The sequence below is a fragment of the Megascapheus bottae genome, chromosome 18, assembly GCF_031878675.1.
Source record: "Megascapheus bottae isolate mThoBot1 chromosome 18, mThoBot2.hap1, whole genome shotgun sequence".
In the NCBI taxonomy this organism is placed as follows: Eukaryota; Metazoa; Chordata; class Mammalia; order Rodentia; family Geomyidae; genus Megascapheus; species Megascapheus bottae.
Window position 1 is genome coordinate 45,837,375 of NC_143526.1, and position 12,219 is coordinate 45,849,593.

At 56.2% G+C, this 12,219-nt stretch overlaps 1 protein-coding gene across 2 annotated transcripts in view; it reads left to right on the forward strand.

Annotated features, from left to right (window-relative positions):
• Phactr3 (phosphatase and actin regulator 3) overlaps positions 1-12,219 on the forward strand; it is a 125,074-nt gene that overhangs the window by 72,098 nt on the left and 40,757 nt on the right. For both annotated transcript variants that reach the window (XM_090352585.1, XM_090352586.1), the window contains exons 2-3: positions 9,746-9,907; positions 11,205-11,282. In XM_090352585.1, the coding sequence (XP_090208711.1) occupies positions 9,746-9,907; positions 11,205-11,282 (240 nt within the window). The remainder of the gene's footprint in view (positions 1-9,745; positions 9,908-11,204; positions 11,283-12,219) is intronic.

Below are 12,219 nucleotides of genomic sequence, written 5' to 3' on the forward strand. Positions count from 1 at the left end.
TCTTCTAGTTTTGTTGATTTTGTTCTGAAGTTGAGGACTGGCATTGGTGTGGACCTTGTACATAGTCTGAAGGAGGGATTGAAAACCGCTGTCTTTCCGTGTGACTGTTCTGCTGGTGTCACACCTGTTGTTGGAGGGACTGGGCTTTCCTCATTTCATGGCTGTATTCACTTTGTCCTGTTTGTCGCTGCATCTGGTGGGTCCATTATGAACCCCATTATTCCATTCCAGGGGTCCATCTGTGCACTCATAACACATCACTACAGTCACTATAACTCTTTCCTGTCTGACAGTGTAAGTCTGACCACTTTATCCTTTTTCCTTGAAGATTACCATCCATTCTTGGCACTAGAAACTTGTATATAAAATTCTACACAGGGCCGGGAGTTTGGTCTAGTGCTTGCCTAACATGCATGAAGACCCGGGTTCAATTCCTCAGTACCACATACATAGAAAAAGGCCGGAAGTAGTGTGGCTCACGTGGTAGAATGCTAGCCTTGAAGAAAAAGCCCAATGACAGTGTTCAGGCCTTGAGTTCAAGGCCCAGGACTGGCAAAAAAAAATTCTACACAAAGTGAATTCCACACACACAGCTGTTATCATGTTGGTTGGAATTGCATTAATCTTTTATCTCCGTTTGGGAGCAAATGAAATCTTTCCAGATATTCATTCCTTTGATCCATGAACATTGTATACCCCATTTTTCATTTTGGCTAGTTTCCTCTTCTTTTATCATTATTTCTGCATAAAGGCTTGTGAACCTCTGCCTGTGGCCTTGTGCTTCACAATGTCAACATATGCACTGTTCCAATCCCAGAGGCGAACACGCGCCCCTCCTCTCCTTCCCAAGTGCTCTGGACGGCCATTCATCGAGCCAAACCCATGTGTGAATTAAGACAAACACAAGCTTTCCCTACAAGCCCTGTATGGTGCTCTGATTCTCCAAGTAGAATCAATGAATAAATTGACGTTTATTGTGCTTCTAGTGGAAGGAAAGCTTAAATAGAGTCATCAAGTAAGATCATCCCAGCAAGTTATCTTGTTCCTATAGTCATTTTAGTTCCCTCATAAGTGGTCCATTGAGACAGTAATTTCTTGCTTTCATGAAAAATTAAAAGGACCCCTGAGAATTTATTTGATGTATCATTTGGGAGGGGCAGGATTAGTGATCTTAATAATGAAATGAAACAAGCACTGGATGGATAGCTTTTTGAAATGGCAACTCTGACTGAGATTACAGAGGTACCAGCAGCAGTTGTGATGAATAATACCAACATTAGGGGTGTGTCCCCTTTTCTGGGTCCCCCTCTGATGCTTTCCTGGGCACAGTCACCAAGCAGCACACTGGCACTGATGACATCCTTGGAACTGATAAGGCTGGCTAACTTGAGATACAGGGGGTTCAATTTCTGGCTTCATACCTGCTCTGTAGGTGCTCTGCTGTTGGGCCATGTCTCCAGCTCTTATTTTTTGAAATGGGTTCTTCCTCTCCTGCTTGGGGAGAGCCTGGGCTGCAATCTGTCTGTGTTTCACTCCCATCCCTTCTGGGATTGCAGGCAGGCAGCGCCACACCCGGCTTTACCCACTGAGATGGAGGGTTGCTTTCTTGTTTCGCCTGAGGTGATCTGGGAACGGGATCTTTCCTGTCTCTGTTCAGGAGCACCGCAGAGCTCTGGGGTGCATTCAGGAGCAGGGCTGTAGCCTCTGTACTTGCCTGTGCTCATTCCATCCTGTTGCAAGCACTGGAGCCTCTGCCTTAATTTCATTTATTTCATGGATGAGGATGGGAATGATTTCTGAGGTCGTGAGTAGAGACGACCCTGGGAAGGAAGATTTGATGATGGATTTAAAGCAGCAGGAGAGCTGCATTCTGAGGCGTTACAGGCCCCTGGAGAGCCATGGCTTTGGAAATGCATCTGAGGGCTGGCAGTGGAGACTGCGCACAGGCCCCCAGCTTCCTGTGTTTGAGCTCTGCTCTGCTGTAGGAGGCTACAGGGGGGCTGTGGAGGTCTGAGGAGCACAGGTGGGGGCACCCCAGGCTGTGCAGTCCTGCACCCGCGTTGCCCTGTCTAGAGGTACTTTTCCTGTGCCTCCTGTGCCTGGTGGCAGCCCAGGCAGGGCTTCTACATGCCGTGAGGATGTTTAGAAGAGGGTGTGGCCGAGGAGGGGGGCAGCATGCTTCGTCCAGGTGACCTGGCACGATGTGGCTTTCCTCTAAGTGACAGTACTGACCCCAGACCCCTCTGTGGAGTCCCCTCCTCCCTGGACTCGGCTGGGCCACTTTCTCTCCGAGCTGCTGACTTGTTCCTTGTGACTCAGCTGCACATTCTGGGCATGGCTGACCTCAGGGGGGCAGCCCGTGGACACAGGCGGGTGTGAGCTCAGGTGAGTGTGCTGCTTAAGGTCGTGCTGTGTCTGGGAAAGCTGCCTGTGTCACCTTTAAGGCTGTCTGTGTGATCATGGCTTGGCTGCCAGACCACAGGGACCTGACTGTGCCAGGGGATGGATTGTCATGTGAACGGAGCGTGCCAGGCCTACGAGGACCTGGTGTTCAGTCACAGGAAGCGGCTCTGCTCAGGGCAGCTTTCCTATTGCCACTCACTTCCCCACAATACTAGCCAGCAGAGCCACAGGCTCTGCAGACCCAGAACCACAGGGAACTGCCCGGCCTCCACTCCCGGGGGGAATAGGCTTACCCCTATTTCCTGCCCTACTCTGGCTCCTGGGTGTAGGCAGACTCTGTGTGTGAGGAGAGATGAAATCACATCAGCGGCTGCCAGAGCAGCCGTTGGAGAGGGAGCAGGAGTCGTGGGCCCATCTGGGTGGGTTTTGTTCACATTCCTGGATATTAGTGAGTTGCACACGTTTTTAATGTGCTCACTGATGGTTTGGATGTCTGCTTTTGTAAAGTATCCCAGTGCTTTGTTATCTGTTTCCTTTGGTAGCACTCACCTCTCTTGTTACCCCTCCTTCCAGCCTCGTCCAACCCCTGGTCCCTGCCCTGCTTCTGGACAGTGTGGAAAGCGAGGACACACAGAACAATCCGTGCTTGCCTGGCTCCCACTCTGGGCATGCTGTTGAAGGTCGGCCATGCTGTCACAGGATTTGAGCTCCATTGCCTCAAGGGCTGAGCGTCCACAGTGAGACTGTGCCAGCCCCTGTCCTTTCACCAGCAGGACTTGGGGCTTCTCTGCCTCCCATTTCTTCCTGGGACATAGGTCCAGCTCATAGGTCAGGCCTGCTGTTAGCTCTCCCATGCTGCAGCAGCTCAGAGGGGCTGGGAGCTTCCATGGTTCTCTGAGGGAAATTCTTGTCTTCAGATTGGCTCTGGTGGGAAGATTTGAAGGAAGGAATCAGCTGTGGCTGGGTTCAAAGCTTGCTGTGTGACCTGGATGCCACTGTGGGCTTGAGCAAGCCCTGCTGTCCTCTCTCCTCCCCCTCGCCTGAACTTGCTTCTCACCTGACAGGAGGGAAGGGGCAGTGTGAGGAAAGGAGGGGCATGGTGATACTGGGAAGGGCTCAGCTCCAGGGTGTCTGTCTCTGTGGTTCTGTGCTTGACATTGACAGGCTCACACATACCATATGGTGGCAGCTGTCCCCTTCTGTAGCTGCGCAGCCACCCCTATCTCTGTCCACACCGAGGGAAGACCCCATGACTTGGACGCAATGAGGGGCCACACTGTGAGGCAGGCCCTCCCTCCCAGCCCCCGGGCATCCTGGCCGCTCTCCCTCTCCTGCTCTCAGTCTCAGTGGTCATCTATTATTCTGGATGGTTCCTAGAGACACATGCCCACACGTAGGGGGCCTCTGTCTTTATCATTGCATCCCAGGTTCGTCTGGGTAGTGTCACGTGCCAGTGCTCCCATCCCTCACCTCCAGAGCCATGCATTATTGTTGTAGTTGTTGTTGCTTGTATCTTCCTAATTTTTCCAAACAGACCTCAGCTATCACTTTCCCAGCCACCACTTCCTGAGTTAGGAAAGCCATCTTAAGTCTACACCACAGTGCCACAGCCCCTGATGGGCTGGCTCGTTGCATCTCCTTTCTGTAACATGTGCCTTCAGGAGAGCTCTGTCCAGCCCTGGAAGGCTCCAGGTGGCTGCTCCTATCGGAGCCATGGAAGGCTGTGTGCCCCTGGGGACCTGCTACAGCCAGACACAAAAACAGGCCACCGTGGTGGCAGCAGAGCCAGCCTTCCAACCTCCCTCCTCCTTCCCACCCCACGTCTTCTGGGGTGAACGCAAGCTCCATGCTCCTCCCCACATGTCCAGATCACTTGACTTGCAGATCTCAGCTGACTTTTCCTGGGGAACTGGCCATCTGCCTGGCAGGCACCAACAGCGGTTGGCAGAATTACGGGCTGGTATTGAGCAGATGGGCTTTCTAGTTCTCTGTGCCGGCCTTCTTCCCACAGCACGCACGAGCCCAGGTCACCACCTGAGTGATACTTTGATCCCCTGGAGTCAGGCTGTGCTGGGGCTGTTGATGGTCACGCCTTCGCTCTGGGAGGGCTGAGGGACAGGGCTCAGCTACTTGGGAAACTTAGGGGCTTTAACTCAGGCCTAGGCCCTGTCCTTTAGCATTTTTTACTCAAGGCTGGCACTCTACCACTTGAGCCATACCTCTACTTCTGGCTTTTGGTGATTAATTGAAGATACGAGTCTTACGAACTTGCCCTCAGCAGGCTTTGAGTGTCGATTCCCCAGATCTCAGCCTCTTGAATAGCTAGGATTATAGGTGTGAGCCACCAGGACCTGACCTGAAGTCCACTTTTTAAACTTGGCTATGGAGGTTCACGTGAAGCTGGGGTTGACTCACTAAAGAATCCATGCTTTCTGTCTGGGTTTCCTGCTCCCTGTCAGGGACCATGGCTCTTAGTGACAGCTCTTAGTTACTTTGTGTATGTGCCAGTCCAGGGGTTTGAAGGCTGGTGCTCCACCACTTGAGCCACACCTCCGCTTCCAACTTTTTGGTGGTTAATTGGAAATAAAAGTCTCACAGACTTTCTTGCTTTGGCTGGCTTTGAACCATGATCCTCAGATCTCAGCCTCCTTAGTATCTAGGGTTATAGATGAGAGCCTGACTCTACAAGTTGTATCCTCCTCCCCCTCCTTCTCCTCTTTCCCTCTTCCTCTTCTTCCTTCTCCTTCTCCTCTGCCCCCTTCTCCCTCCTGAAGTTCTCTAATGGAAACCTGTTCTAATCTGATGGTAGAGTCCAGGGGTATTCCGGGTTCTTGGAGCAGAGGGTCTCACTCCAGCCACTCTCCTGCTCTGTCGCCATGTGTGCCCTGCAGAATTCCTTCTCATCTTGATGACTCCGTTTGTTTCCATCTTGTGGATGGTGGTGATGGGGAGATGGATGCCTCTGCCTGTGGGGCCACAGTTCTCAGGGGAGGAGCTATTATTCCTGGATGCACGAGACCCTGCCTGCAGATAAAGGCTCCTGAGGGACTGGGGAGACTCTGATGTGTGTGCCAGTGACCCAGGCCTCTGTCTCAAGCCTGCCCCCTGTAGACAGGCCACACCGGGATTCTGGGTAGTCTTGCCCCAAGTCTGAGCCCACACTGGGCCCTCAGAGATGCGCTGGCGCCCTCAGGACACCATCACGGCCCTTACAGCCTGTTCCAGCCTGCCTGAACTCACCTTGGACTTTCCCGTTCCATACCATGAGCTCCAGCCAAGGGGTCTCAGGTTCAAGGGCACAGACTCAAGCCAGCTAAGAACACTAAGGACAACACTGTCGATGATCAGGTCTTGAGCGATGAAAAGATAATTTTGAGAATGAGTTCTTTCAGTCTCCGGTTAGCAGGGATATCGACAGATGGTGTGTGTGTGTGTGTGTGTGTGTGTGTGTGTGTGTGTGTGTGTGTGTGTGTGGTGGTCCTCGCTTGGCACAAAGGAAGCTGACATCTCTGTGCGATCACAGCCGTAGAGCTCTACCCACCCAAGTTCCTCTGTCTGTTCCCAGCTCCTAGCTCCCTCCCTCTTGGAGGAGGCATCTTTGGTTTGATTGGTTAAGAAGTGGTCACTCACCTGTCAGAGGCCTTTCTGACTGGATGTATCTGTCTGTCTGGACTCCCCCCCCTTCCTGTGTGAAAGTGAAGGTCTTCCCTTCTGCTTTAGCATCCCATCTACGCATCGGGGGCTGGCCTGGAACCTGCTCCCTGGCTAGACTTAGAGAGGTGATTGGTGTCCTGGTTGCCCACTATCCCTAGTGGCCCAATGGGTCAACCAGCCCTCACGCCACCCCCAGGAAGGGCAGGTGTCTTCTTTGCAGGTGGGTCCTGCCTGTGATGAGTCCCGGATAATAAAGAGGCTACCCAAAGCCCCTTTGCTCCCCTAAGGCTTAGACTTTGCTCCAAGATGGTGGTGGATGCATTTGGGGGGACAGGGAAGGACTCCATGAAGAATCTGAGTCTTCCTTTCTCTGGTCCCTGTCTCCATTTCTTATATGCCTCTCCCATCAATGGTATCATATACTTGGAAGTTATCACACTGTTTCTTTGGGTTTCTGCTCCCAGCAAATGTGTGAGCTTCTCACAGAGACAGCATGTGCGCAGTCTTCATTGCTGTCTCCAACTTAAGGCGGTCCTCACACCCAGCAGGCCCCCTCTGCTGACACCTGATGCCTCGTTTGTGAATGAATGAATGAATGAATGAATGAATGAAACGGATAAGGAGAATCTTTTTCTAGTATAGTCCAACACAGGGCCAGCCTCATCCACTGCACAGAGCACTGCATGGCTGTTTCCTTGCATGCAGAGAGGGAAGGGCAGTGCAGGGATGGGTGAACGGGTAGAGACGGAAAAGCAGAAATGTCACTAAGGCCAGAGAAGCATCCACGTGGAGCCCTGCAATCCAGATGGGCTGACACCTATCTGGGACACTGAGGCTCAGCACCAGAAGCAGCTGCAGTGCCTCGGACACCAAGGTGTCCACGGCTGCAGGTCCCTGGAGCTCAGTCCCTGTGGAAAAGGCGGAGGATGCCATGAACCATGAGACCTAGGGTGGGAGCTGGGCGTGGCCAGAGCCTGGAGGGAGGAAACAGGAACACAGAGACTGGCCTTGTGCCCGGCGTGACCACGGAGCGGGAAGCTCAGCGCGGGTAGCCAGCTGTCGTAGGTGGAGAGCAGTGGATTTCTCCGGGTTCTATGGGCTCTGCGGCTGGACCTTCCTGAACCCCAGAGGGCTGTGCAAAGGACTGGACTTGTCCAAGGGCAGGGCCTGCCCCGGTGGCTGCACGTGTCCAGCATGGCCCCTCCATGGTTTGGGTGCTGGGTGGCCTCAGCGCCAACTCCTGGATGTGAGGAGCTTCGTAGGGAAGGAGCCAGAGGTGGGGATGTGTCTGGATAATGAGCTGCTAATGCCTGCGAGGTGGGAGGTGGCGAGCCTCTAACACTTAGCACCTCGGGCTCCTGAGACAGGCAGAGCACTGCTAATGTGTCTGTGCCTCCAGAATTGGAGCCCCCCCCCTTGTGAGCGTGGGAGGGAGTGGAGCAGCTATAGGAGGCGGCAGAGGAGAGACTCAGTGGATAGGGCCAGAGCCCCGCCTGTCCCCTCCCTCCAGAGAAGGGATATGTGTGTGTGTGTGTGTGCACAGGCCCATCCTGAGGCATGCACAGTATGTGTGTCCCCACCCTCAGACACACAGAGATGTGTGTGCCCCACCCCGGCACGCACAGCCACCCTCCCCACACAGCCTGCCTATGGCCACTGGCTCGGCCCCTGTCCTGGAAGTCTGCCTCTCTCCTGCTCAGAGGCTCCCTGTGCAGGGGCTCAGCAGTCTGTCTGGCCCTGGGTGATGCTCAGTGCTTCCTTCCCAGAATGACAGGACACCCACCTTGTCCTTCTGCTCCTGGGGGGATAGCACAGCTCCGTTGACCCACCCTAGCAGGCCTGACCTTGTCCTGGCAGGCAGGGCCCGGCCTGCAGGCCTCTGGAACCAGAGCCTGCGGCAGTCTTTCCGCCTCCCCTGGCACCGGGGACCCCAAGGATTCACTCAGAAGTAAGGGTGGAGTCCTGTCCAGTGTCCCTGGTGCCCAGGCCATGCCTGCTTCCTCAGAGAAGCATCTGGGGCAGAGGTGCTCCTGGCTAGACCAGGTTGTAAACAGTCAGATCAGTTCTCATTTGTAGTTTGTTCTGCATCCTGTTCCTCTTGCCCTGGCTGCTGGGAAGCTCTGGCCACACACCCTGGAGCCACGTGCTCTCTCTCATGTTAAAGCCTTGGTGCTGTGGATCTTCCTGGACGCCCTGCCTGCCCCCCCAAAACAACCCTCATCTGGGAGATGCATGAGCCCCGTGGCTGCCAGTGGCTGGTTCTCTGTGCAGTGGGACGAGGCACACACAATGCGGAGTGCTGGCCTACGGTCTCCGTGCACACCCCTGCCTTCCTGTCACAGAGGCTCCTGGGGCCTGGCCCACCTTCAGCCTAGCCAGCCAGCGGCGTTTCCAGGACAGCCGGCTCTGCGGGACCAGTGGACTGACAGTTCCGAGCCCATCTGGTGTCTGTGGGCGGAGGGGAGGAGGGGGGAAGGCATGAGGGGCCTCTGGGAAGAGAAGGACTTGTGCACGGTGTGTGCTCAGCCTTGCAGCCTAGGTGTGTGTGTGTGTGTGTGTGTAGCACGTGTAGGGAGTCATCTGTGATTGACCTCTGACCTCCCTGGGCCCCCACAGAGCACCCAGGACACTTGGTGGGGAATCACTGTGGGAGTTTCTGTAGAGCTGTGCTGGGTCTGCAGGGAGGAGCTGGCGGCAGCCGGACCCCCGCCCCTCGCAGAGCAACTCAGGGCTATGAGGGGCCCCATGGCAACCACCCCCAGCCAGCCCAGCTGCCCTGCTCCTGACCCCTGCCATCTTGGCATCCACCGTGGTGTCCCAATCAGGGTGGTGAATGGCTGTGACCCCTACCGCTCAGCCTGCGAAGTCAGGACGGCCACCAACACTGGTGGCTCTGTAGCTAATGACAAAATGGTTCCCTGCCCTGAAGCTCACTCTGTGTACCTATCTATAAGATGGGTGTGAGGAGTTGGCACCAGTTCAGTCTGGCTTCCATCCAGCTCCACTTCTTGCGGTGAGAAGTTCTGCCTGCTCTGAAGCGGCAGCCCGTGGGGCGGGTGCACGTTCCCCTCCCAGTCCTCCATGGTCCCCGCCCAGCCTGCACCGGCCCTGTCCATGCTGGCAGCACAGACTGTGTGACTTTGCACACTGGTTGTCCTCCTGGCGGGCTGGTGAGGGCAAGAGCCGTCCCCAGACGTGCTGGTGGCTCATCTCCACACGGCCCCCAGCTCCCGGGCTGCCATCTGCGCTGTGTCCAGCGGGCTGGGGAGACAGCGCCAGGTGCTGCCTTCCTGCGTGTGGGGACAGGCTCACTCTGCAGTGGTGCGGTCACAGGCGGGCCTGCGTGGGGGTCAGGGGGGGAGCTGTGCGCCCTGGCCTAGGAAGGCTGAGCCCCTTTTGCCTATCTTAAGCTGGCCTCCCTATCATAAGGCAAAGGGCCTGTCTTCTCTGGGGCAGAAGGTGATTTCCCGGAGGACAGAGCTCACCACCATCAGTTGGGAGAGCAGTGTGGAGGGGTGCAGTGTAGTATGGACAAAGGTCCTGGGGAGAGGAGCTTTTTCCATCAGTAAGCCCCTGTTCTCCCATGAGTCTGGAGACCGCAGCTCTGGTGGTGTTCTTGGGGTCCAGGCTGCGGGGAGCAGAAGGTGCCCTGGTCTCTTGACGCTGTCCCTTGGTTCTTGCCTCGCAGATGAGATGGAGCACACGCTGCCCGTGCGCTCAGAGCACTTGGTCCCAGGGAGCCGAACACCCCCCGTGAGGAGGAACAGTAAGCTGGCCACGCTGGGACGCATCTTCAAACCCTGGAAATGGAGGAAAAAGAAAAACGAGAAGCTGAAGCAGACGACGTCGGGTGAGTGCCTGGGGGGCGGGGGGTGCTGGCCTCACACTGCAGAACAGGCTCTGCTCTCCCTTTCCTCTCCCCGGCACAGCCTCGGCTTGGCTCCCTCCGGCCACTCCCTCCCACCAGGCTGACCTGGGGTGGTCAGCTCTGGACAGCACACAGCAACGCTGCCCACACCTAGAATGCACACAACTCTCCACGGACCCTGACACTCTTGTTTAAGAATAGTACTTAGCACCAAGCACCTAGCCCACAGCCCAGCAGGGGCCTCACCCCAGCCCGAGAGGCAAGGGTCAGAGCCTGGCTGGGTGTGCCGAGAAGCCCCTGGGTGACTCTGAAGAGCAAGACTCAGTCTAGGCGCCTTTCCAGCAACTAAGCTCTAGGTACACCAGGCCCAACACTCCCCACCAAAGGGTCCAGTCAGTCACCACTCACGTGGGCTGTACCCTCACACCCTGCCAGTCCCAGCTCTGTGAGAAGTTGGGTTGCGCTGGGTTGACCCACTGTCCCTGCCTCCTCAGAATCCACCTCGGCCACGAAAGCACGGCCGGGGAGATGGGATGAGGTCACTGGGATGGGACGCCACCCGTGGTGTCTGCAGACAGGACAGGGCAGCACAGCCATGCTGCCCGCCCCCCACGGCCCTGTCCCCTCAGGAGGGGAGGCAGCTCACTCAGGCCAGCCAGCAGCCAGCAGGGAGCTGGCCTGGCTCCCATCCCTGGACTCACTGTCCTTACGTGTAAGTCCCCAGCGGTGCAGCCACACGCGGACTCCTCTCCAAGCCACCGGCTCAGAGGCTGAGGCTGAAAACAATTAGTGTGCATTCTGCTCTAGGAGTCCAGCCAGGGCCCTGGGAAGAGGCCCGGTGCAAGCCTGCCTCACGCGTGGCCTCTGCAGTCCCTGCAGCCCCGCTGCAAAGAGACCCAGGCTCCAGGGACTCTGAGGAAGGCGGAAGGAAGTCCTGGGGATGCCTGGCCCTGTGGGTGGGTGGCACAGCCAAGCCCGCTCTCCTCTCGCTGGCCTGGATGGACTCCTGTCCAGAGTGACAGCAGTCCTTGCATGGTTACTTAAAACCCTCCAGCCAGTCTGTCCCGGAAGGTGTCTGGGTGGGGTGGGGGGCCAGGTCCAGGGACAGCAAACGCAGCGGCACCTTTGAGTCACGGAGAGGCCCTGAGCCAGTGCAGGGAACTCCCGTGTCCAGTGCGGCCTCCAGGCAGGGAGACCCCGTGCCTCCCACCGTCCGGACCCTGCCTCCCCTCTGCCTGTCAGGGTCCCCGACTCACCCAGACATGTGTGTGCTGTGCAGCTCTGGAGAAGAAGATGGCTGGCAGACAGGGCCGAGAGGAGCTCATCAAGCAGGGCCTGATGGAGATGAGGGAGCAGGGTAAGTTCCCCGACACATACGCAAGCCCGACGCGTCCGGACAGGAGGTCTTGGTGCCCAGGGCACCTCTCAAAGCACAAGGTGCGCTCTGCCACGGGGCAATACAACTTTATTTGTGGATGCAGACATTGCATTGTAAATAGTTCTCGTCAGTTGTGAGCTGTTGCGTGTCTTTCACTGGTTTCCCTCCCTTTAAAGGTGTGCACTCCTTCCTCAGCTCAGGTCATATACAACAGGTGGGAGACTGGCTCGGGGGCACAGTTTGCTAATGGCTCTCTCCTTCCCTTCCCATCTTTCCCTTCCCCTCCCATTTTCCCTCCCTTATCTCCCCCTCTTCTCCCTCCCCTTCCTCCTCCTCCCCCTCCTCCTTCTTTTCCCTCCTCCTTCTCCTTCTTTCCTCCTCCTCCTCCTTCTCCCTTCCTCCTCCTCCCCTTCTTCTTCTTCCTTCCTTCCTTTCCTCCCTCCCTCCCTTCCTCCTTCCTTCCCTCCCTCCTTTCCTTCCTTCCTTCCTTCCTTCCTTCCTTCCTTCCTTCCTTCCTTCCTTTCTTCTTTCTTCTTCTCTCTGTCCCTCTCGGTCTCTCTTGACTCTGGACAACAGTAACAGCAGTGCAGTGGCTGTCTCTGGAAGTGCATATATGGATACACACTTCTTATTCAAGGTTGCAGTTTTATTTGGAGCCAGGGCTTGTGTTGGCTGCCAAGGGCACAGGTGACAAGATATTCTCAGCCCAGAGCTCGTAGCCTATGGGACACTCATCTCATGTGGCCCATAAACAAACATGAAGCTATACCTCAGGGGAGGAGAGGAGGGCGTGGCATGTTTCCCGCTGACCCATAACAGCGCTGGCCACGATGGCCCAGGAAGGAGGTGGGGGCTGGAGGTGTGCCGTGAGCTTGCCACCACCCATGGGGCATGCGTGGAGGGAAAGGGGCCCAGA